At 37.2% G+C, this 26,696-nt stretch overlaps 1 protein-coding gene across 3 annotated transcripts in view; it reads right to left on the bottom strand.

Annotated features, from left to right (window-relative positions):
* Positions 1 to 26,028, bottom strand: part of RNF220 (ring finger protein 220) — a 333,204-nt gene extending 307,176 nt beyond the window's left edge. For 2 of the 3 annotated variants that reach the window (XM_015811346.1, XM_015811345.1), the window contains exon 1: positions 25,373 to 26,010. In XM_015811346.1, the coding sequence (XP_015666832.1) occupies positions 25,373 to 25,997 (625 nt within the window). In that variant the 5' untranslated portion in view covers positions 25,998 to 26,010. Of the gene's footprint in view, positions 1 to 25,372 lie in introns of all 3 variants that reach the window. The other variant, XM_029283207.1, reaches the window with a different exon arrangement.
* Positions 26,029 to 26,696: the final 668 nt, after the last annotated feature.

The raw sequence follows: 26,696 nt of genomic DNA on the forward strand, positions 1-26,696 counted from the left end.
CAGCCCCTTAAATACTGGAATATACCTATCATGTCTCCCCTATTTCTTCTTTTCTTTAGACTAGCCAAACCCAGGTTCTGCAGCTGTTCTTCGTATGTTTTAGTCTCTAGGCCTTTGATCATCTTAGTTGCTCTTCTCTGAATTTTTTCCAAACTCTCAGCATCTTTTATGTGATATGGTGACCAAAATTGGCTGCAATATTCCAGGTATGGTCTTACTAGGGTTTTATAAAGCGGTACTAATACCTTGTGTGATCTTGATTCTATGCCTCTGTTTATACAACCCAGGATTGTATTAGCTTTTTTGGCTGCTGCTGCACACTGCTGACTCATGGTTAAGTGATCATCCACTAGGACTCCAAGGTCCCTCTCACAGTTACTGTTTTTAAGCCAAGTCTCACCCAATCTATACTTTTACCTTTGATTTTCCCTGCCTAAATGTAAAACTTTACTTTTCTTCACATTGAAAGTCATTTTGTTGGATAGGGCCCATTGTTCAAGTTTGTCAAGATCTTTTTGGATCCTGAGTTTTGTCTTCTGGGGTGTTGATTATTTCTGCCAGTTTGGTGTCATCTGCAAATTTGATGTGTTCCCCTTCAATTCCCTCATCTAAGTCATTGATGAAGATATTGAAGAGTACTGGGCCTAAGACGGAACCTTGTGGTACCCCACTGCTTATTTCTCTCCATGTGGATGTTGTGCCATTGAAGACTACTCTTTGAATACAGTTTGCCGGCCAGCTTCAGATCCATCTGGTGGTGATGTTATCTATTCCAGCTTTTTACTTTATCAAATGCCTTACTGAAGTCTAAGTATACTACATCCACAGTATTTTGCTGGTCTATTAGTTTAGTCACTTTGTTGAAGAATGAAATAAGATTGGTTTGGCATGATCTGTTTTTAACAAACCTGTGCTGACTACTAGTTATAACTTTGTTTGCTTCTAGTAGTTCACAGATCTGTTTTTTGATTATCTTTTCTAAGATCTTCCCAGGTATTGATATCAAAGTGATTGGTCTGTGGTTTCCCGGGTCTGTTTTTTTTTCTTTCTTGAAGATGGGCACATCAGCCCTTTTCCAATCCTCAGGTATTGCCCTGGTGCTCCAGGATTTTTGAAAGATGTGGTGCAATGGTTCTGAGATAACATCTGCCAGCTCCTTCAGAACTATGGGATGTAATCTGTCAGGCCCCGGTGATTTATATTCGTCAAGGTTGGATAGGTATTCTCTTACCATTTTCTTGCTTATTTTTTGTTTCTAATTTGTCTTTTGCAGGAGTTTTTTTGATATGTTGGGCTATAGTTTCTTTTTGTGTGAAGACTGATGTAAAGTATGAGTTAAGCAGCTCTGCTTTCTCCCTGTTGCCTGTTATTTCCTTGCCATCTTCTCTCTTTAGTGGACCTACAGTTTCCTTGACTTTTTTCTTGTTAATATGTTGGAAGAAACCTTTTTTATTTTGTTCGTTCTGAGCTTTTGTTTTTCTGACTTCATCGTTGCATGTTCTGGCTGTCTGCTGATAACTGGCCTTAGTTATGTGCTCGTCTTTCCATTTTTTGTATTTGTCCTTTTTCTCTTTGTCAGAGAGATCTTTGTGCAGCCATGCTGGTTTCTTCTTGAATTTCTTGTTTTCCTTTTTCACTGGTATTTTGCTGGTCTTGGCTTTTATGATCGCATTTTTCAGAGTTTCCCATGCTTCTTGGGTTGTTTTCACCTTTAGGATTTTCATCCATGGGATCTTTCTTAGGTTCTCTCTGAGTTTGTTAAAGTCAGCTCTTTTGAAGTTCAAGACACTGGTTGGATTGTTTTCTGTTGCTAGTGTTTGCATTATATTAAATTCCAGTGTGATGTGGTCACTTTCGCCCAAGGTTCCGGCAACTTCAACTCCCTCTATCACTTCTTCTCTATTAGTTAGAATTAAGCCCAGTATGGCTTTATATCTAGTTCCCTCCTCCACCTTTTGGATGACAAACTTGTCGGCTAGGTTGGATAGGAATCTGTTTGATCTTCCACTCGTTGCAGAGTTTGTCTCCCAGTTGATATCTGGATAGTTGAAGTCTCCTATTAGTACTGTGGTATGCCTCCTACATACATTTGTTAACTGGTTGGCAAAGAGTTCATTTAATTCTTCAGACTGGCTGGGTGGCCTATATTATACACCTATGGTAATGTCACTTTTTTTCTCTTTTATATTGACCCATATACATTCTGGAGAGGTTTTATCTTGGATCATGTGCATTTCTGTAGATATGTAGTGTTCTCTTACATATAGTGCAACTCCCCCTCTTTTTGTAGACCTGTTTCTTTTGAATAATTTGTATCCATCCATCAGTCCATTCCATTCGTGGGTTTCATCCCACCAGGTTTCTGTACTGCCAACAATGTCATACCTCCCTTGTGTACTATTGCTTCTAGTTCGCCGTTTGTTCTCCAAGCTTTGAGCATTTGTATATAAGCATTTAAGACTTTTATGCCTGTTCATGGGTATGTTTCCTGCATCTCCTGATTGTTGTTTGGGTTTTTCTTTTTTCTTGTCTTTGACTATCTCATTGTTTGTTTTCTTGGGATATATGATTGGTTTTGGGTTCTAGAGATTCTAAAGATTGTTCAGCCTCCCCCCTCAATTTAAGTTTAAAGCCCTCCTGATGAATTGGGCCAGTCTTTTTTTGAGTACATTTCCCCGTTTTTGTGAAGTGCTGCCCATCCCTTGCCAAGAGTCCTTCGCATAGGAAATGCAGTCCATGATCCAGGAAACCAAAATTTTCTTGTTGTTTGAAAATCCCTCTTTTTGGTTGGCGGATGTGCTTTGCTGTTAGCCTTGTTTCTAGCTTCTCTGTTCTAAGTAATTATGCCTACTTTTTTCTATCCTTTTTTCTGCCTGTTTGTGCTTGGTTTTTTGCTTTGTTATTTAGGTATAGATAAAAGTATGTGGCAGGATGCCCTTGGGTTTAATGGGGAAAAATGCAGTTTATATTGAAGTTAAAAATTAATATTAGGATGGGGCTATTTAACGAAGGGAAGGGCTGCTTTCTCCTTAATAAGGGATTTGCTTTTTGCTTTCTGCTCTCTGCCTAAAAATTCATCCCTAGCCTTTGTTTTCTTAATTTGCTCCTTATTTATCTCTTTCCTCTCTGCTTTGCTTTTTTGACTGCCTGTGCTTTCTAATTGCCCCCAGTTGCCTCCAGTCGTTGCTCCTCTGAGGTCTCTTCTATGTTCAGCTAGTTTTTCTGTGATGAGCTGGTCTAATAGCCAGTCTGAGCCGGGCAGGTTTGCTAGCTGGTTTTTTTCTGCTGAGCAGGTTTAATAGCTGGGTTTTCTCCGCTGGGCCTTCCTACCAACTGCCTCCATTCGCCGTTCCGCCGCTCCGTCTCCAGCCATTGCTCCATCTCCAACGTTCAGCCAGGTTCTCTTGAGCTGCTGGTCAGGTCCTCTGCTGCTCCTCCGCTTTTGTCGTGCTGCCTCGTTGCCGCCTGCAGGCCTCCTGGTCAAGTCCTGGTAGCACCTGGTCTGCTGACATCTTTAGGCCCTGGTCTACCGGTGCCTTAGCACCTGGTCTGCTGCTGGCTGTAAGCCCTGTCTACCGGCATCCGTAATGGTACCAATTGTTTTTCAAATCCTTCCTAAGTCATCTTTTGTCCATTCCCAATAAATCATATCCAGCTGAAAGTAATATCCTTCCCCCCACAATTTTATTAAGGATTTTAATTGCAATAATAAAATACAATACACACTAAACAAAAGGGAAAAGAAAAAGAAAAAATGAAAGGGCAGAGAGAGAGTGACTGGCCCAAGGTCATCCAGCTGGCTTTTGTGCATAGAGATGAAACTCATGGCTCTCCTGGTTTCTAGCCTGGTGCCTTAACTACTACATCAAACTGGTCCTCTTTAATATAGGCTACAAAGTGGGGATGCAGTGTCTTGACAATGATATCAATGTGTTCTTTGGAGGAAGTACTTGTGAGAATTTTAACGTAAATTCAATAATACTGTCTATCAGAAATCAAAAGCTGGAGATTTGAAATAATTATAAGTTATGAATTTCTATCTCATACTTATTCTAGAACATATGAAAGCCTTAATTTGGCATCTTGTTCTAATATATAATTAAAACTGCATGAGAGAATAGATGAAGGGAAAAGTAAGTATCAACAGAAAGAGTGCTGCAGGATCCAATCTGGGTCGGTCACCGGTAACCAATCCAGACTGAATCCTACATCATTATTCTGGGACATCTATATTTGCCTTCATTTATGAGAAAAGTGTGTTTTATTCATATAGGACATGATGCAATTCAGATCTGGGAGGGTTCATAGGAAGCCTCTACAAGTAGAGCAAATTACTCCTCTACTAGTTCACTCTCTAATGGAGGATGTTTCCACACAACTAATCCTTCAAAAACAGACTGAAATACTTATACCATACACATATGCAAAACCCAAGCAACTTTTCATAACACATACACACAATCTCAGCAAAAAACTCCTTATCAAAACAAGTATCTGCATTTTGTTGTTTAAACAAAAACATTTCTCGAAAGGCAAAATATTACATACCACTTTCCTTCATTACCTCTATTATTCTTTCTAGTTCTGCAGCAGTACTTTTTCTCCTTTTTTTCCAAACTTCCTTCAAAACAAGAGGAACAGGAAGCCTCACAAGCCCTAAAAGAAATGTGCATAAACATACATACACACACACATTAGGGGCCTCAGCTCTAGTGTAAAACTTGGCTGAACTGGGAAAAAGAATATTGGAAGGAATGATTATTTATTTAAAATATTTTCATACTGATCTTTTACATTAAAAAATATTCATGTTGGCAAGCCATTTTTCTCTCTTATACACCTCTGTATTCTTTATTCTAACAAAAATTCAGAACTAGGACATAGGGCACTTGCTAGCTTGGTTCTCAGAGGATCTCCTTATATTTTATGGAAGATAAATGGCCTTAGGTCAACTTCTAGGGAAGAAATGGCAGAGTGAAGAAGGATCTGCGAAAAGCAGAGACAATGACTGTGGTAGAATGAAGAACTGGCAAACAGACCAGTTCTTCGGTAATTCCCCTGCTAAAAAGAAGAGGACTTGAGGTCATCCACAAGTGCTCCAGATAACTGCTCCTTGTGAGGAGGCTGAAAGACAGAGGTTTCTGATGGGTTTAGAGCAGGGCCAGATGCATCATAGTGAAGCCGCGCCCATCCCATTGCCGGCAATGCCAAAGAAGTCGCGATACGTCATGTGACATTGCGAGTTTGACACCCCTGGTTTAGAGCTTCGGGAGACAAGGAAATAACCATCTTGCTCGAATCACAGTCTGCACCTGTAAAGGACACTGGATTTCCATGCCTTCTTTTCTAATCATTTTCTGAAATTGCTTGTTAAGTGCTTTTCAACTATTAGGTGTCTTTGGATTTCAAGTTTTACAGCATCAGGAGAGTTTCTTTCAATCCTTAGTAAAACAAGTTTTAAATACAAGTTTAAGAACTTTAAAAAAAATGAAATGAGGGAATAAATAGAAAAAGAGTGATTAAAACTTTGTTTTCTGAAAGTTACAAAGAGACTAAGGGTTCAGATAAATCTGAAATAAGATGTTGGAATTAATAAGAATCCTTCCCATGGGAAAATGCTGTTTTAATTAATTTTAAAAATATAATACGACAAGACTTTGAAAACTGGGCACTAGAGGGAACTAAAGATTATACCATAATTAAAGGAGAAGGGCACTCATAATTACAAGAAGCAAAATATTTTAGTAACAGACATGGAATTTGTTTTAACAAATGACATAGAAAAAACTGTTACGCTGGACATACAAGCGAAAGCAAGAGAGTGACTTGGTTATATAAATAACAAACCAAGAGAAAAACTTGAATAACTTTCCTATACTGCATTTATAAAAGAGGCGTTTTAAAGTTTTCAAGAATTCTGTGGTAATGATAAAGAAAAATGAAAAGAAACCAAGATGTATGACATTATTTCAAGGGACTAAAGATCAAGATTGTTAAAAGTAAAAGGAAGGAATTTAAAGTTGACTTATCAGATCAAGATTAAAATGGTATGTTGTTTATCTCTGATAACCCTTAATAGATTTTTTGCTGACATCAGGATTGAAATGATGAGATAAATGATGAAATAAAAAATGACTTTCAGTCTAGGATATCATTAAACAAAAACCTCTTCATATTTCAAGTTCTATGCATTGTAGCATGTAAATGATAAATTGGATTTAATTGCCAAACCAACTGTGTTTATAATGAAATGCCTTTTCTTTTACTCCAGTGTACATAAATGGCTATCATTATTTATTTTACAAGGAAGTGAAAAATGCTACACTAAGGGATACCTCATGTTTAGTACACCTGACAGTAGATCCATACAATTGACCAACAAGGAATAATCTTTCTGTCCTACCTGGAGGTATGTGGTATGCAAGAGAAGCATGTTCACACTTGCAAAAAACAAAAGAGAATAACTGCCTTAACACTATGGATAATGTGTTGGCATTTGAAAAGTAGCAAAACACTACAAATAATTTTAAAAATACTAAGATTGTGGAAAAATACAAAGAAAAAGGAAGAGGAAACCCTCTTCCCCCATAAATTCAAAATACAGAATGTGGAAAAGTTGTCCAAAAAGCAGCATAAAAATTAAATATAATGAAATTGTACTGTAATCAGTTCCTTTATTGGTAGGAAAATCTGAGAAATTCCTTCTGTAACAGAGCTCCCTCTTAGGTCAAAGATTCAGCTATTTCAGAAACCAAGGCTCCATCAGATTCAATTCCTACCTCCTATAAGAGCAGTAATAGCTTTCAAACTCATGATTCACAGAGGCTTCCTGCAAACCAAGTGTTCCTATTTTCATGTGAATGTGTGTTTCCAGCCAACACACAACTTAGTCCACTCTATCAGTAAATACATGTGGGGCTCCAAGGGACCATTTTAATTCTGATGCAATGTGGTATTTTTCCTCCATATCCTATCTACATTCTTACAAGAGTCCTTTCAGACACAAATAATGAAATCTCAGCATTTAGCCCTACTGTATAATTCATAAGGTAGCTATTTGAATTCAAACCATCCACAGGCTCTATGGAATTGGAAGAAATTCATTATATATTGTCATTCTTAAACTATCTTAGTATGGGCATACAAAGAGTAATTACGGTATATGTTTCTGGAAATAGCATATTCACGTTAACAACTTCTGAGCCAACATCCTAATATTTTTGGCTGTTTGGGGACAAATAATGCTTAGATATTTGGGCATATTTATAGAATCTGTGCCAAAATTAGTTTCTCATTGTTGGAAGAAAAGGTATAAAAACTGAGGTTGCAATTTACCACTGCATCTTGACAGAACCTCTTTGGGTAAATTTGTATGCAGACACACTCGATTCCCAAACAAATATAGAATTCCCCTCTTCTTGTACAACTAGTCCTTTCCCATGGTCAGTTCATATTGTCACAGAGATAGCTGTCTCTGTTTGCCAAAACAACATTCAAGTTCTAAACAATAACTGCTCTGTAATAAGGATCTCATATAAACAAGCCACATCATGATAATTACATTTACTAGATGTCATCATTCTAGCTATGAACATTATCCTAAAAAGACAATACTCTTAATGAACCTCAGCCAAACCTGGCAGATAAATACTCCATTCATAACATACTTACATACATCTACATTTCTGTTGGAGGTTATTTGCCACTAAGACATATGTCCTAAACTAGTTTAATCACAAAGGCCCGGCCCTGCCCCTTTTGCAGGTTTCAAAAGGATGTTTAGCATAAAAACCCAGAAGTAGATAGTGAAGAAACAGGCTTGGCAGGCCCCACAGAGCAGCCTTAACATTAGTGACAAGGCAGCTGGCAGAAGCCCCTATGAGCAAGTCAGGACCAAGGGACCAGCCTTTTCACATCTGGTTAAGTACCATAAACTCTCCAACAAGCTGCCTAATTATGACAACACTTCTGCTAGAAAATTAGCATGCTTCACTGATCATGTTCAGAAGCACGAGGGAAGATAATAGGCAAAAATGGGAAATGCTCCAGAGAAATGCTCTAGTAGTAGATCCTGTGATATAATTGGAAGGTAGGCTGCATGCTGAATCATGATCCAATGTCCAGCTGTCTCATTACTCTCAGAGCATCTCGAGGACTTTCTCAGAAATATTAAACCCACACCTCTTATTGCCATATTTTATCAGCCAAAGCAGAAATGAGATATAATATGCTTGGACTGGACCAAATGAAACCAAACCAAAACAAGGAATTAAATCTGTATGAAAGCTGTATATGCTAATGTTCATCTTGAAGACTGTAAAATGACTATATGCCCAAAATTAAGCCACTTGTTTGAGGATCCATTACAAGTACCAAACTATCTTTGGCCAATTTCAAAACAAGCTAAGCAGGATCAGAGTTGATTTGTACTTGAGTGGGAGGCAACCTGGAAATGTCACATCCATAAAACTACCTTAAGAAAGTGAAAGGCATCCCTGAAGGTGGCAATAAAAAGCATTCCCATTTTGTTATCAACTGCCAATCTTCAGTCTCCTTTTTTTAGGAAACAATGCTGCAAAGATAGTAGGGTGCCACCTACAAAGGATTCAGAAGAAGATGAATTACTGTAATGGCATCCTTTTCAATTCTGGTTCATGCTTGGGCAGAGGAAAGAAATCACACTGTTCCCTCTCATGAATGTCCCAGGACAGGACACGGAGGGGAGAAGCATGACCGTCTCTGTCCTGCTGGATCCACCAGAATTCCGGACCAATTGTGGTACTAGAATTAGTACCTATATTTTGTTTAACATCTACACAAAATCACCAGGTATAGCAACATCAATAAGCATATCATACTCAGTTGGATATCTTCAACATGGGCCAGTTGGGAGACACAGAATAAATCTTGCCTGGAAGTCTACAAAATCTGGGATGAAGAAAACAAGTTAATGTCTAACTCAAGCAAAATGGGAGTAGCAGCACACAGATTCCAGCTTTGACTCTGATAAGGACTGTGCTCTATCTAGGGGCATACCTGAAATCTGTGGTTCCTACTAAGAAAGCTGAGATAGGCTGGGGTCAGAAAGATCTTTGCCCAACTTCATCTGGTGTTCCACTTGTGGCCTTTCAGCTTGTAGGCACTAACTGTGATAATTTCTCAAGCAAAATATGTGATGCATCTGGGGCTACCTTGGAAAAATTTGTATTAAAATGGTTAACTATTATTAGCAGATTAAATCTGTTACAACCATATTATTTTTATTACAAGAGATTCACTGGTCATCATTCTAAGTACAGTTGAAGGTGCTGCTGATTACCCACATTACCTTGTATGCCTGGAACTTGATTATTGCCAAGGGTACTTGGAATCTGCCTACCCAATATAAGCACAGAGAGAAGCCATGTTGAGAGCTCCTATCTAACAGAAAATCTAGAGGGCAGAGCTCAGAACATTTTCTGTTTGGATCCCTCCCCTTTATGACTGTTTTTCTTAAGAGGCTAATTTGGCCCCAATCTTCATGGTATTTTGAAGGACATTCGTGTTCTTATTTCCACTTTTTCTGGGTACAATTCAAGGTATTGGTTATAATTTTAAAGCCCTATTTGGCACTGGACCAAATTATCTGCAGGACCCTTTCCCTGAATACATCCACCTGTCCCACTAGGTTGGTCTATTGTTATCTGATGATTCCACGAAGCCAGCCCCTTCCAAAGCTTGGCTTACCCTGTGGAACAGCTTCCTCCAGGAGGCACAGAGGATTCTTACTTCTTGCCTTCCAGATGTCCCTTAAGGCCTGGTTCTTCTCTCAAGTGCTGGGTCAGGAGGGGGAAGTGAGCCTAGCATTTGTGGATTTGCAATGGGATTGTTATAGCGCCTGGTGATATAACAGGATTTTAATGTTTTACACTTTGTTATCTGTCTACAGTATTTGCTGTTAGCCACCCAGTTATTTTATATGACATGGGCATCTATATAAATCTTTCAAATACATAAAAATGTTCAAGAAATAAATTATGTCTTTCAAACAGTTTTGTCAGAGCTCCACAGAAACAAAACACATAGATCTCATACGGAACAGAAAGTAAATCATGCTTTTATTAAATGTTAGGTTGTAAGCATGATAGGTTGTAATAGCCTAATCTCATCTGCAACCTCCTTTGAGCACACCATGAATCGTTTGGTGAGAAGTCTAATAAATAATTATAAATAAATGACTGCTACTTGAAAACTGAACATTTTTTAGATGATTTTTGTCATGGAAGTTTTAAATTTTGATTTGTTCTAACTTGAAATAGCAGTTGTTTCCAATTCTTATCATACACACAACCATAGGAAACCCACCAACTGTGGTTAAGGATCTACATGACATATAGGTAATATGACATAGGCATGCTCCTGTAAGTCACTATAAATGGCCTAGTTGTGGAATAGTTTCTCTGTGTTAATTAAGTTAGAATCTCTGCTTTTTCAGAGATGTTTTTAATAATTATGGACTTTATAAATAAATCTTTAAAAAATCACATACTATTTCCTCTTAGTTACTTATAACTTAACCATATAAGTCATCACTAAAGTTAATTAGCCAAAGAAAACTGTTCAAAAACAGTTTGCTCACATATTCTGATATTGAAGAAACAAACATTTCAGCCTTATTCTAACTTCTCTGCATCATCTCAAAAATAGACTATTTTAAGCATGTCAAAGATGTATTTAGGCACCTCCTGAGAATTCAGAAGTGGGCTTTAGATACACCACTTCAAGTAAACTAAACTTCAAATGATTTTTAGCAGAAATATTCCCGCTCACTTCTATTATGTGCCATGAAGCAAGACTTCTGCCTGAGAAAGCAAAAGAAATATCTATTCTGAGCAACATCAGTAACCTCCGACTAGAATGTTCCTGGCTTCTTCAATCCTGTATATTAAATTTATTAGATTTTTATCCCATGTTTATTACTTTATAAGTAACTCAAGATAGTGAATATACATAATACACAATACTCCTCCCCTTTCCCATTTCCCCCCACAACCACCATCTTATGAAGTGGGTTGGGCTGAGTGTGACTGGCCCAAAGTCACCCAGCTGGCTTGTGTGTCTAAAATGGGACTAGGACTGTCTCCTAACAAGGCCAGCACCTTGACCATTACACCAACTGGCTCAAATTGTTCTTTTGACTCTTATAATAGGGCAGAGAAAAGTGATATAATATTGCACATGCCACAAATAAACTTTGATATTTCTGCTGAAGTGGTTTATAGGTTAACTTTCAAATAATCACTACTGTGCAATTTGTATTTTGGCTGGAACCTCTATCCTTTGCTGTTCTCAGGCTCAAGGAAGGCAGAATGAAATGTTTTCTACATTTGTCTCCACTGTAGCCAAGAGTGATAAATCACCTGATTCAGAGTCAGCCCTTTCCCCTTACCTAGGAATCCTAATAGTTTAGGTGTGAGTCACGTATGTGTTTCACTTTGAGAGCGGGCAAGTAAATTTCATTTTTGATGTGTGCTGTTGTGCCCACAGTAAAAAAAATGACAATAAAGGTTATCTTATCACCTTGCAGCCCATCCTTGCCTTACTGGCTTCTTTCCTTCTCCCTCTCCACTATTGATTCCACATTGATTAGAATAGAATAAGAGTTGGAAGGGACCTTGGAGGTCTTCTAGTCCGGAGGCCACCAACCTTTTGGGCACCAAGAACCGGTGCCATGGAGAAAGGTTTTTCCGCGGACCAGAGGGGGTGTGGTTTTGAATACTGCCTGCATCCAGAGGATGGAGTTTTGCTTCTTTGCGTTGCCCACTTGCTGGCATACTGCGGACCATGCCGGTCCACAGACCGGGGGTAGGGGACCCCTGTTCCTCAGGAAGGACTTCCTATACCATTTCAGACAAATGGCTGTCCAGTCTCTTCTTAAAAACTTCCAGTGTTGGAGCATTCACAACTTTTGGAGGCAGGTTGTTCCACTGATTGTTCTGTCAGGAAATTTCTCCTTAGTTCTAGGTTGCTTCTCTCCTTGATTAGTTTCCATCCATTGCTTTTTGTCCTACCTTCAGGTGCTTTGGAGAATAGCTTGACTTCGTCCTCTGTGGCAACCCCTGAGATATTGGAACACTGCTATCATGTCACTCCTAGTCCTTCTTTTCATTAAGGTAGACATACCCAATTCCAGCAACCATTCATGTTTTAGCCTCCAGTCCCCTGATCATCTTTGTTGCTCCTCTGCACTCTTTTCTAGAGTCTCAACATCTTTCTTACATCGTGGTGACCAAAACTGGATGCAGTATTCCAAGTGTGGTCTTACCAAGGCATTGTAAAGTGATATTAACACTTCACGTGATCTTGATCCAATCCCTCTGTTAATGCAGCTTAGTGTTGGCTTTTTTGGTAGCTGCAGCACACTGCTGGCTCGTATTTGAGTGCTTGTCCAGTAGGACTCCAAGCTCCCTCTCACAGTCACTACTCTTGAGCCAGGACACCTATATTGTACCTATGCATTTGATTTTTCTTGCCTAAATGTAGAACCTTACTTTTTTCACCATTGAATTTCATTTTGTTAGATAGCACCCAATGTTCAAGTCTGTCAAGATCCTTCTATATCTTATGCCTATCTTCTGAATTACTTGCCTTATTCATCCTCCATCCCTATTTTTTCCTTACTTTGCATTTCCTGCGGCATCAATTATATGGCTTCTGCTGGTGGTCACTGAATGAAGCTGATAAGCATGTAACAACGGACAGTAGTCACCCTTTGTAGAATACTTACTGCAATTTTCATTGTCACATTCCATAAGTTAAGCTTCTGCCAGCTAGTTGTTTCCAATCCAGAAAAACTTGTTGTGTCCTCAGAAATATAATGTTGACAGAGGAGCCAAAGCCTCCAAAAGCTAGGCAGCTAGGAAGCATGCAGAGCCACAAAGAAAAATTGAGAAAATTAATGGCAAAGCACTGCATAGAAAGGTGTTTGTTTACAATGGCTACCCTTTATTTGGAATGTAAGATAACCTACTATAATGCAGGAAAAAAAATGGTTCTGCTGATGTGGATTCTTGAGGAAGTGGGAGGAGGATATGGAAAACCGGAAAAGGACTGCGGAAAACCTCAGGAACAGTTACAAACCCTGCAGAGCAATTCAGTAAGGGAGAAAGGAACATAAAACGATATAAATGCAGTGTGAATGTACCGTATATGTTTTGGGAAGTGAGAGGGAGAGAATTTGAGTTGGAAGCCAGACATAAGAAAAATATGTGCTGAGAATAAGAGCTAAGCCAAAATATGAAAGGCATTAATTAGAAGTAATTAAAAGGGTACCCTCTTAAAGCCATTCTTTCACAGCACCTATTATCCTTCATGAAAATTCCATCTCATCAACCCAAACAAGTTTACATCTTATGATGTAACATGTACATATTTTAATATTAATATTCTATTAAATGCAGGAAAAATGTGATTCTTAATGATGTAGAGAAAATGGAAAGTAATCTCTCTTTCTCACACATACCACACAGATACCCATATATCTCTACCTGTAGGGGAGTGGGCAGTATTAAAAAGCTGGTAAGACTATCAGAACAAAAAACTGAATCCAAAGAACAAACTCCACCAAAATCTACAGAAGTCACTTGTACTCAGGAGCCAAGTGTGATATCAGAAGCAAAAACAGACATTTCTACTGACTGAAGGCCAAGGCTGTGCTGTATGTTGAAACAGATGTGTGAAGGCAAATGAAACAGAAAGAACTCCACATCTCGGACAGATTCCTAGCGAAGGGCTAATTGCCCATGCCACCTTCGATCAGGTTCAGTTTGGCCTACTAATCAGTCAACAATGATTCCCAGCAAGAATCCGACTAGCCAACTGATATTTCAGTGTGTCAGAAGGAAATTAATGCAGCCCATTACAAGGACTGGTAGGAGAGAGGGATATGCTAGGGAGAAGAAATTCAATACTTCTGTTTCCAAAGTGCAGCAGATTCCTCATATTTCCAGCTTTACTGTATTCTGCACATGCTCCTTGTAGTTCAATTTTGCTAATGTTACCTGAGCCAATACTCCCTTGTAGTAAGTTGTTTAATTTGCAAAACCACAACTTCTCTCAATTCCAAATTTTGTAAAAACTACCCTACAGTTAAACTGATTTACTCTTTCGAAACTGAAAGCAAAACTGTAGGTCTCTCAAAAATGTCAGTAAGCTTCGAAGTTTAACAAACTATGGCATGTTTAATTAGGTTGGCTGTCTTCTGATACAAATGGGGTTGAATCCATGATTCACATAGCACAGTGTTACGGTCAAAGATATCAGAGATGTCATGAATTTATCTTATCCTGTTCAAGTACAGGTATTCCTCAACTTACAACCATTCATTTAGTGACCATCTGATGTTACAACAGCACTGAAAAAAAGTGATTTATGACAGTCTTTCACACTTACCACAGTTGCAGGATCCCCATGGCCATGTGATCAAAATTCAGATGCTTGGCAACAGGTTCATGATAGTTGCAGTGTCTTGGGGGTCATGTGATAACCTTGTGACATTCTGACAAGCAAAGTCAATGGGAAAGCCAGATTCACTTAACAAGTGTATTAGTAACTTAACAACGGCAGTGATTCACTTAATAACTGTGGCAAGAAAGGTCGTAAAATGGGGCAAAACTCACTTTCCAACTGTCTTACTTAGCAACAGAAATTTTGGGCTCAATTGTGGACGTAAGTTGAGGACCACCTGTATATTATACCAATGTAACAGTGCAAACTACAAAAAAAATAAAGTCTATTTATAATCATATCTTAAGGTTTTTAAAGTTTATTTATTCCATTTGTATTGCTGTTGTAAGTGGACTTGGAAAAATTTCTGGAATCTGTTTTATGAGTGTTTATTTTTTTTAACTCTACAGCCTAGATTCTGCAAAGTAAAAGAAAAAGAAAATTAGTTTTGTGTATGACAATCATCTTAAAAATTGATGCTGGTTTCTACTGTGTAAAATATTCTCTCAGTCCTGTTATAATAAATGCAAGTAAACATGATTATGACTCTGTCAGCATCTGCCTTGTAATGTATGTAGTAAACAAAAAAAGTGTCTCAATTTTTCCTCCTTTGTTTTGAATTTCAAAACAGAAGCTCGAAGGGTAGTTTGCAGTAAAAGCTTGAATAAAACTAAACAAAGCATAAGCAGATAAAATATATTAGATTTGGTTCTTTTTACAAAGCAAAAATGAACATAAGTAAGCAACCAGTCCACAAAATTTCAAGGACAACCATATGAAGAAAGACAAAATTGCTTTTTACCATATAACATTAAGTCTGTAAAGGGAAGGAATTTAAATGAGAGTATGCACAAGCACAGACTTACATTTATTATTCAGAAATGTTTTTCCTCTCTAAAATTCCCTATTTTTTAATGAAATCAATGTAATTTTTAGCAATCATTACTTCTGATGTTCCCCATGGATGAATTTTCATTCAATTGGAGGCCCCAGAGTTTCTGTCAGGTCATATTTATAAGTCATAATAAGGTAGTCTAATACCTATATACTGTACTGTACCCAGCTTCAAAGTGTAAAATGGAAGAAAATACATTTATTTTCCAGGGACATTCAAACATACTTTACCTTTCCATTTGAATATATACTCAGTTACAATATAATTATTTGCTGAAAAATTCTATTACAACCCAATGTCTAGGTAACCCTCCTTTTTTTTGCCAAGCTCATTCCACAACCAGACTCTGTGAGAAAAGGATTCCATTTAAGTATATTACTATAAAAGAACCACTTCTTCTACGGATGAACAAAAACAAATATAGGTCATGGATGCAAATAACTGAAATGAATATGTCCTTTCTCAGTAACAAACCACAGGACACTTTATAACACAAAGAATAATAAGCCTTATATTTTTTACCAGGATGAAAGGAATTATATTTCAAAAACTGGGACAAAAATATTTTAAATTTACATAGAGTTAATATGATTATTCCCACATAAAGGTAGTCCTCAACATATGACCACAAATGGACCACAATTTCCATTGCTAAGCAAGGAGTTGTTGAGTTGCACCCAATTTTACAACCTTTTTTGCCATGGTTATTAAGCGAATCTTTGCAGTTGTTGTGAATCATGCAGTTGCTAAGCGACTCCAGCTTCCCCTGTTGACTTTGCTTGTCAGAAGCCAGGCCGGGAAGGTTGCAAATGGAGATCACATAATCCTGGGATGCTGCAACTATTGTAAACACATGCTGGTTGCCAAGTACCCCAATTTTTATCCTGTGACTGTGGGGATGCTGTAATGGTTGCATGTGCAAGGACAGATTGTAAATCCTTTTTTTTCAATGCGGTTGTAACTTTGAAGAGTTATTAAATGAATATTGCAAGTCGAAGATTATCTGTATTAAATATTATTCTGACCCTTGATTTCTTACAATACAGTAAGTAAAAACAAACTACATTTTTAGTGTTTAGTATGAACCAGTTGAGAGGGCTTCCTTAAATTTTAATTTATCTGATGCAATGACAAAAATCTCTCTCTTATTCCCAATGTGTCAATCGTTAGGGACATTGCCTCTGGCCAAGTTGAGGAACCAAACTCAGGTGAGGCCATATGAACTGTTCTAGATTCAGAGTAGGCTATTAAAAAAATAGAAAAGGCTGCTAACGCACTGGTTAGTAAGAAACGGCAAACTACAAAGACATCCCATGTTCTTATAATATAAACCTCTGAATGGAAAGTTTTTGGCAACCTGCTAGGACTACTTAATGCAATGAGTCATACTATATGACTCACTGAGGATTCAACTCTTTTATTCTATTATCTGTAATTCAAAATCTGGTTGCTAGAAATATAACATTTCAATGAAAACTCTTTAAAAGAATGTACAATATGTATTTCAGATTATAAGAAAGTATAATATTGTCCTGTTGTCAAAAATAGTACAAAATATACAGTATTTCTAAAAACTTTGATATTTTAATATGCTCTGTCAATGCTTTTAGTTTTTAACATACATGAAAAAGTCAAAACAATCTGAAGTTGCACAAGTAGCCTAATTCTTTATTCTATCCTCTCTCAATACCCAGTGACTCCCATAATCCTTCAGGTATAGCACAATATTACAGAATAAATTCTAAAGAATCAATTATTCTATATTATCTTTCATATAATTAAAACAGGGCCAAATCTTGCTACCAAATCATTTAAGTAATTATACAGATGGAGGATCACAGTGTACAAAGTGTTCAATTTAATACATCTTGATGAATATGACAAATTAACAACCTTACAAGGCTATAAATTAAGATATTCCTATCCTAAGCAATAACCAATTTGCAACAGTAAATACTATGTTACATATTTGATCATTGAAAAGGGAAGCAATACGAAGTAGCAATAAGAACAAGTCACAATTCTTACTGAATTTCTATTGCTCATAGATTGCAATCTCTGCAAGTTACATATATTACCATGATTAGCAGACACCCCTGAAGCAGCGTTTTCTTTCATAGAAAATATCCAGTTGTAATGATGTAAGTTTAACACAGAAGGAATAATGCAGCAATTCAACAGAGGTTTTAACATAATATGGCTATGAAAAAAATACGTGACTATTCTCCATTCTAAGTAAGAGAAGAAAATTCATTAACTAGGATATGAACAAACATACAGGAGGACAGTAAAGAGTAGAAACATAGAATAAAAAAATGTAATAACTTGTTACTTGGGAATGATGATAATTGGAAAATTATTTTCATTTTTTAAACCTCAAACACATTTATGGTATGATTCTATGACATATATAACACAATTTTCAATGTAGCTTACTTCCCAAAGTAAACAACATTAGCACTGTACCCTAATATTACAATGTCATATCATCTCTCTAATGACTTACGCTTCATTACCCTGAATGCATTAAGCAGGTTTAGTCAAACCAACGAAAGCCAATTGTTGAGCTTATTCAAATCCTCCGCATACATGTATTATGTATTAATTTCTAATGTTTATAATAAATCATACTTTCCAAAAAAGTATGGAAAAAAGCCATACAATTTTAATGACTGTTTTGTTCTTACGATGCATGGTTTTAACAGAAAAATGGTATAAAACATTCATATGTGTAAATATAAAAAATGTCATATCATTTGTTAAACATAGTGAGGGAAAAATGAAGACTTTTTATGTAAGAATCTGTTTCAAGATAAACTGTTCATCCCATCAAACTTATTCCCCATTTCACTAAAGGTAGGCAGGATGATGGAGGGAAAGGCCTGATTGCTAGAAATAATTTTATTAGTGGTAAGTACTAAAAATAGCTTTCTCTGTTTCAGCTCTGAACCTTAAGAGAACAGAATCAGAATCTCAAAAAGTATGAGAGAAACTTAAATCAGAGAAAGAAGATTGGAATAGAAAAAATTCATTAGTAAATCTTTGGAAAGGTTGCCATCATTTTTTTAATGGAAAGGAAGTAGTTTAGGGAAAGAAATGGGAAGAAGTAGCTGATGTCTAACGCTTATCATTTTTTCCTCAGTAAATTTCAGATACTTGTTTAGCTCCTGACAAACACAGGGAGGTCAAAGATCAAAACCATAATATTTGAGTCATCCAATCTTTTAGGTATTTGTTATGGCCACCATTTTGAGGTTCCTTAAAATTATAAATGGTTATGGTCATATCCAAGGCAGCCACTTTCTCCATACGTTTGGATATTTGGGGTATCCAATCAGCAAACATACAAACAGCTTTATTATATAGAATATGATATATTTTATTATATAATATTATATATCACTGTGTGGCAATAAATCAACCCTCAAATATTAACACAGCAGGATTCTCAAGGCTACTACATCATTAACTTCAGATCTACTACAAGGAACACAGCATTAAGCCATCTTGTAGTAGATAGATGGAAAACAGAATGTAACTGTGAGGCAATCTGGATGTTTTCAAATGGTATTGGAAATGATTAGTTGTCACTAGGAATGCAACTTGCATTGTCATGCAAACACTTTCTATAGAATTCAACATGGTAACTGATGCTCTACATTTCTGACAAACCTGAGTAAATGTGATATCCTCACAACAGAAATCCTACCTTGAGGAAAATGATCTGGATTCCCTGAAATAGTAATAATTAGGGTAAAATTACTTGTTTACTGCTTGGCCAGCTATTTCTCAACAGCACTGTGTTTTATTTTATTCATCCAGTTATTTTACAAAGATTTTCTAGTTTAGTACTTATAAATGGTGTTTAATATACTAGTATTTGAAGATAAACAAATATAAAAACCCCATGATTTCTATGAATTGTTGTTAGAGATTATTACATTATATTATGTAAAAATAATACTACAGAGTTTCTAAATTAAGGCCTTGTATATCAACGTATTTGCTTATTATAAATTTGTAGCAGCCCATAATATTTTTCCAATATTAAGCCAACAACAGGCAACATATCATTACACAGAATACCAGAGTTATATCAATGCCCAAAAGGAAAAAAATTAAAATGGTGATTTCATTAAAATGAAATAAAATAGCTTACTTTTTTTATTTTAAACATACTTTTAAAAGATATATTACCTGAGGCAGATCTCCTCACTCTTAATTGTAAGACTGGTCCTGCTAGCCAATATCAGGGCCCAGTATTCCTACTTTTAAATAAAAAGAAACTGAGACAAAAATACACAAAACAGCATAAACCACAAAAGCAATATAATATAATGCTCTGTAAGCATTACATTTCTTTTATACAATACAAAAAAATTAGGTCTTCTAATAGCTGATGCCAGTCAAGCCAAGTTTGAACTTTCTGTGACAAACAAGTTTCTCTCTCTAGGTTTTAAGATATGATCTTAGGATTGAGGAAAGCGGCTGGATTAAGAGTTCATCTTGCCCAAAGATAATAAATCCATAATTGTTCATGCAAATACAAACACGAACACACAGTGGAAGGCAGGACAATAAATATTTAGTGTCCGTATGTGCCCGCTTCCCAGTTGTGAGAAGATAAACACAATGTTTATATCTTCCTCAGTGCTCCTCAGAGTCACTGTAACAAGCCCTCAGAGTTCCCCATAAAACAGCAATAAGCGGAGCCTAAAAGGAAATCGTGAAGGCGGGGGAGTAAAAGCTAAACCACCAGCGTTTCCCAAACAAATGAGAAATCTGGCCGTGCGGCAGAGACTGTGTTGGGAAACATTGAGAGGCTGAAACCACCCCTGCCCTCCCCCCACAAATGATCAATTAAAAGCCGTCCTTATGCCAAGGGCCAGGCATGGCCAGGCAAGCAGGCTGCCGCAAAGACAACGGTCCTCTGGATCAGTTCTGCATGACAATTGATGGGAAGGGGCAGGAGGCAAGGCCCATCCTCTCACCATGGTGATTAGGCATTCCAAGTGTGCAAGGCAGCCTCGGCACACATAAAGAGAAAGGGAAGCTGGAGACCTGAGGAGGCAAGCCAGGCCAGATGGTCCTGCAGCCGGCAGCACTGGAGCAGCTCACACCCAGCTCTCCGCACGTTAACGGCCCAAGCCTTTCTTTATGCCAACATCACAATTAAACAGAGCAAAATGGCAAGGAGGTTCAGCAACAGTTTGCTGAGAGGACGGGTGACCATAAGGCAGGAGGAAAGGGCTCCGACAACCCGAAAAAATGTAGTTTCCATTTCCTTACTAAAATATGGCCCATCAGAATGGCTCTTTTCTTGAGACATTGAAGTAGTTTTCTACATCTAAAACTCACCACAGATATGCATTTACCCATTCCATTAGAGATGCAGCCATTTCCATAGGATGCCTTTGTACTATGTTTTAAAAACAGACCTGATATTAGATCATGTCTAATACCTTTTCACAAGATGGCTTTACTTTTCTTCTTTTAAGAACCCTAAAGTACAGCATCAATTATTTAAAAAAAGAGATCCAGCACATAACTGTAAAACAAGCAAACAATGTATATATTTTGAATGTTGGATAATTGGAATACACCCCCACCTTACTTTAGACCCTAGTGTGTAAACACCTGGTCAGCCTTTGCTCTACTGAGATAGCCAGAGCTAAGATGAAGCTTGAATCAGTTGTCTAATATGCTAAGAGAGAAAAAAAACCAGGAATTAATACATTATTAATTGTTGCTACTTGGAACTTAAACTCAACAGCATTTTGACTTTTCTTAAATATTTCCATTGGTTAGTTTCAAAGTTCTTGAAGTGATTTCCAAAACCAGTCCAAATACTGAGGCCCGGCCCAACAAAAAAAAGTTCACTCTCTTCTGTGATATAAAACTGTAAGAAAAACTGAAGTAAGAATAAGAAAATAGACTCTCTCCACCACGCATAGCTGTCTTAAACTGACCATGTTTAAAAACATTTCATTATGGGGCATTAAAAAGCAAACCACTGCTGATAAATTGTAAGAAGCAAAATTGCAAAAATATCTAACATATAAATTAGAGTCTGTTTCATCAACAATAAACCAAACTTGAATACATGCAATAAAGGGGAGGAAACAGTTCAAATAAGCACAATATGCAAACTCAAAATAAAGGCCAAGGCCTTATAGTGCCAGTTCATTGGGGATGGGAAGCAAGAGGTTGGGGAAGATTCATGTATAAAGTAACAAATTTTGAAGTTCCCACGAATAGAAAGGAGAACTGCAGTGCTTTTGCCAGTAGAACATTTTGGTGTACATGACCCAGCTGCTGTTAAGGACTCCGCTTTTCTTTCCTGAAAGGACATATTCTGATTATTAGTCTATGAGACCACAAGTAGGAATTAGAGGATAAAAACACTATTTTTAAAAGTTAGAAATCTGTAACACAGGGACACTCTGTTTAAATCTATTGTAGCTGGATGTTAGGGTCAAATCATTATTTGAAGAATCCAATAGAATGTAGCTGCAGATGCCTCTGCATTACACATGGAGTGTAAACCATCTTCCCCCATGTGATTAATGCTCTCAGTGAACATATAAACATAGATACCTGGATAAAATATTTATCTTCATAAATAAATTATTTATTCTTCAGGGCTTTTGTGCACAACTCCTGTGGGTTCTTTTCTGGACCACAGGGGTTCAAAGGGAAGAACATTTACCATGAACTGATGCACTGAAATATTCCAAGAAGCAGATTGTAAAATTAAGCTTTACATATATATATATTCACACTGCACTTCCAATTTTGTCACTAATTTTGGGTAAACGTTTGTATATATAAAATATAAAATCTGTAAATATAAAATGCACAACAGCTGTGGTTCAATTCAATATATTATGTCATTTTTTAAAGATCAAAACATACCCAGAAGGCAGGACTCAAGGCAATGTTGACCAATCTAAATCTTAAATAACTTCTCACGTGGGTAGGGAATCAATCTAGATTTACACGACTAATTAACAGAGATAAGACTCTTGTCTCCAGAGAATGTAGACATACAGAATTGTTCTTAGTATCTTACTAATAAAATGAGATGCCTGCACCTATACTTGTACAGTGATACACTTTGCCCTTCATTAGATTCCATTAGCATTGCACTTTAGATGGCATTCCTTTTTTAAAAAAAAAAACAAAACCCTCCCCCAGTTTCCACAAGCTAAGCTTGCTGTTTTGTATTATTTTTCGTTAAAAATAAATGAAGCAGCAAGTGAAAATCCCAAGTCTGAAATTATAAGAAACAAACAAAGAAAGAAAGAATAGAGTCTACTGGTGCCAGACAAGGAATGTTATATGTTGTGATTGAAGTTATTTGCACATCGTGCAGTCTGATCCCATTTCAGTATATGGAAGACTGCAAATAAACAGAGCCAAAATATTTTGTAGAGTGCCTCTTGGAGACATAAAGGTTTGCTAATGCAATGGTTTTTACTAGGTCCATCAATACAATTTTGCAAATCAGTTTGTCTATATAATCATTTCTCTAAAATGTATTGTAGAATGTTCATAGAGAGGTTTATATATGTTATACGTATAAAAAATTGAAACACATTTGAAAGGGCTAGGAATTTATAAAAGCCGATATGCCACATTTTCATACATGTGAATATGTGTGCATTCCTCTGGTTCCATTCAGAACAGTGGAATCATCAGAAAACTATCTCCATCTTCAGCCTCATTCTAGAAACTACTAACAAATAATCTTTCACACATGGGGTATGTACAGTTTTCTTGTTCCAGATTCTGAAATACCCAAGAATATATGTTCTATGAAAAAAGACCTAAACATGCCAAGGATATTTGAAGGTCATAATTACATATAACCAGGTTTGTTTGCTCCTCAGATAGAGATACTTACATATTTATACAGATAAATAATAAAATGCTTTTAAAACTCATGACTGTTAAAATAAAAGTTTTAACTAAAGTCAATATTCACCCCCAAAATTTAACCTAGTCAGTACTAAGTGTAAAACCTATTTTATATTTTACCTGGGCATGTTGGTATGAAGCCACTTTTGGTGTGCTTTCAATGAAATTGAAACCAATTTTGATTTACTTTTCATAGCCAAGAAAGGAAATGTCAAGAATGAATAGACTGGAGGCTGTTAAGATACAAAAACCTATCTGTATTTTTTTATTATTTTCGTTTGTAAAAGTCTATATATCTCCTTCATCCTTTAAATATGTTTTATGTGGTTCCCCCAAACATTATCTGAGAATTCATGAAAATATTTGTATAGAAAAACCTATTTCTACTGAACTGTGCCCACATTTAAACACATGTTTACCTCTGAGTCAATCACTTTCTAAACACTGTTCTGTGAGTTCATAAAATATTTGTTCATTTATACCATTATCTAACAGGAGCAGGTTAGTAAGATGAAGCAATTAATGCACTCTAAATGTATATAATTGAGCCAGCATTTTGAACATGACTTCCAATATACATAATCTGCATTAATTTCATATTTGTAAATTGTTATATTTACATTAGTAATGTATACTGTTTTAAATTATAAAACATCTTTACTCAGGGCAATTCTATCTTTTCTTACCTTTTCAAACTTTATTATTATTTTCCCCACCTTTTCATACACACACACACACACACACACACACACACACACACACACAATTGTTGCACTCAACCATCAAAGACCACGACATTTAGGTGGTTCTCACTCAGCTAAGCCACACTACAGAAAAAGCACACAAGCCTTTAGGGCAACATGTAGTTTCGTCTTTGAGGAAGCATTCCACACAAACACTGACATAAAAGACAAACTCAAAGCATATTTCAGAACCAACGAGCGATGGATTTATAAGGCAGGTTGATTTTATGGTGACTTTTATTGACAAGGTGCGGAGGCTTTTGGCAGATGCCTCGTAGCACTGAGAAGTTAACACAGTGCCTAATTCAAGTAGACAGCCTGAGGAAGCAGTACCGACAGGGAGAGAGTGGAACTATGTCTCTATTACTCTCCTTGGTATCATAAAGAAAAAGAAGAAAAATGATATCCAACGGGGAACCAGGGAGTGCTCCAATTTTTTTTCAAAAAAAAAAAAATCCTTATTTTTCTCTCCATCTACCACCTCTTAAAAAAATGGAAGAAGGAACAAAGCAGTATGAGAAACTACAAAAGGATCTAATGGGAAGCAAGGTAGAGCAAACTAGTTTAATATCTAAAGTATAGAATTGGGGAAAAACCAGACTGACCTCAATGCTGCCTTATCATCAATATATTAGATAAATACTTCTTGATCTACTTTCCTCTAATGAGGTAACTCACGGCATTTAATAAGAAAGAGATTACTTGGAGAGAGGAACGCTCCAGTAGATCTTAGGTGGATTGGGTTCAGCTTAGCTTAGTCTGTGAAATATTTTCACTTCTGGAATTCCACTTTTGCACTTATAGAGGGTATTACAGAAAATTCTTGTACATTAGTGCAAGATGTACAGCTTGTGTAACACATTACAAGATGTCTCCCTTTCTCTGTTTTAATGCCAGAAGTTAGATTACCTTACTAGGAGTCAGATCTAATTAAAAGAAACATGTTTTACATTGATATCAGGTAAAAGAACTGTATTTTGTTACAACTGGCATCAAATACATAAGGACAGAGGTGGAAGACAAGTTTACAAAGACACTATCCTCAAAAACTGAATCTCCTGAAATAAATGTAGAGTCAGACACTTCCAACAGAGACTTTCCCTCTTTCTGGAAGGTTGGCAGTTTTTCTGCTAGATGGAACCCCAATCTAGCAGAAAAGAAAAAAAATATTTTGTCTAGATATTCTACAATCTGTCTTCTCCTGCAATCCACTAATATTTAAAGAAAAATAGGGCCATATATAGTTTGGCCTCTTTAGAACCCTCAAGCATTCAGAAGCGTTACCTGTTGAGCATTTAACAGCCCAATTAAAAAAAGCTAAGGTACTTACATCTATCGTTTCGGTCCTCAGGACTGGATGAAGTCTCACGGTCTGAAATGAGGCCAGAGACAGCAAAAATCTTTTTTCCAGTGTCATCAAGTTTGAGGGAGCCAGGGGAGCCAGATGGGAGCTGGGCTCCAAATTCATACTCCTTGCCATCAGCATCTGAGAAGCGAAGATGGGGAGAGTCGGTATCATGACAGTTCTTCAGGCGCTTAGCAGGTGTAAAAGCCGACTGATAACTTTCCCGGTCCTCAGTGGAGGCAAAGGGACGGAAGGCCCCAACACCACTGTGGTTAAGCATGCTGATTGGAGTACAGTCCAGATTAGGGGGTGCAAACTGAGGATGGAGATGCAGCAACGAAGGTGGAAAATCACGGTTGGTGAATGCTCCAGGCACCCCACTTTGTCGGTGATACATAGAGGCAAAAGTATAGGAGCCATTGGTGAACGGGATGTGCACATCCTTGTCCACTGACACAGGGACCCCAAAGGGCCTTGGCTGTTGGCAGGGGATGGAAGCATCACGGCTGGCTTCAGCAGTGGAAGCCAGGACCATCAGGGCTGGAGATGCCAAAGGATTGGGAAGGTAGGAGGAGTTTTCCATCTTAAAAGCTGCTCGGTGTAAGTCCATTGGAGTCTCTTTTCTTGACAGGGCCACGAGGGAAATGGTGTTCCCTGGATGGAAAACAAAGCAATGTCTGGATATAGAGCTGAGAGATCTCACCAAATTCTTATCACCATCCCAAAACTGAAAAGACAAAGAAGGGGAAAAGAGGAAAAACACAGAAAGTTGAAATAACAGCTGGCTGTTCTTCATATAGCAAGAAAATTGTAAAAGCCTAAGCCAACTTTCCACGTATTGTTCTTTTAGAAAGCCAACAAGAAAGTTCACATGTTACTGGAAGAGTCTCTGACTCCCTCTAAGGGTCTGTACAAGTCTTCCTCCTGCTCTCTTTTACAGCTTTAGCATTAATCTTAAGATTCAAGAGATGGTCCACCCTAGGTAGATAAAATGTGGCACAAGAGACCTGAAAGCCAAGAGAATCTGTGCCTTATGCGGAGAATGCCACCTGCTCTGGCCTTACTATCCTTCCCTTCTACCCTACAGAAGGATAAGAAACCACTGCAGATTCAGATCAAGCCACATGGTTAAGTGGGGGTTGAATGATTTGAACAAGTGTGCAGTAACTAACTGTAGTGAAAATTAAACTTATATTATTTCATTCCTGCCAAACAAAAATATTGGAACAGAAAAAAAATCCTTGAAGTATGTAAGCCTATAACTACAACATCTTAACATTAATATGAATAAAATAAATGAATACTTATT

The sequence above is a fragment of the Protobothrops mucrosquamatus genome, unplaced genomic scaffold (genome assembly GCF_001527695.2).
Source record: "Protobothrops mucrosquamatus isolate PMUCROS unplaced genomic scaffold, P.Mucros_1.0 scaffold39, whole genome shotgun sequence".
In the NCBI taxonomy this organism is placed as follows: domain Eukaryota; kingdom Metazoa; phylum Chordata; class Lepidosauria; order Squamata; family Viperidae; genus Protobothrops; species Protobothrops mucrosquamatus.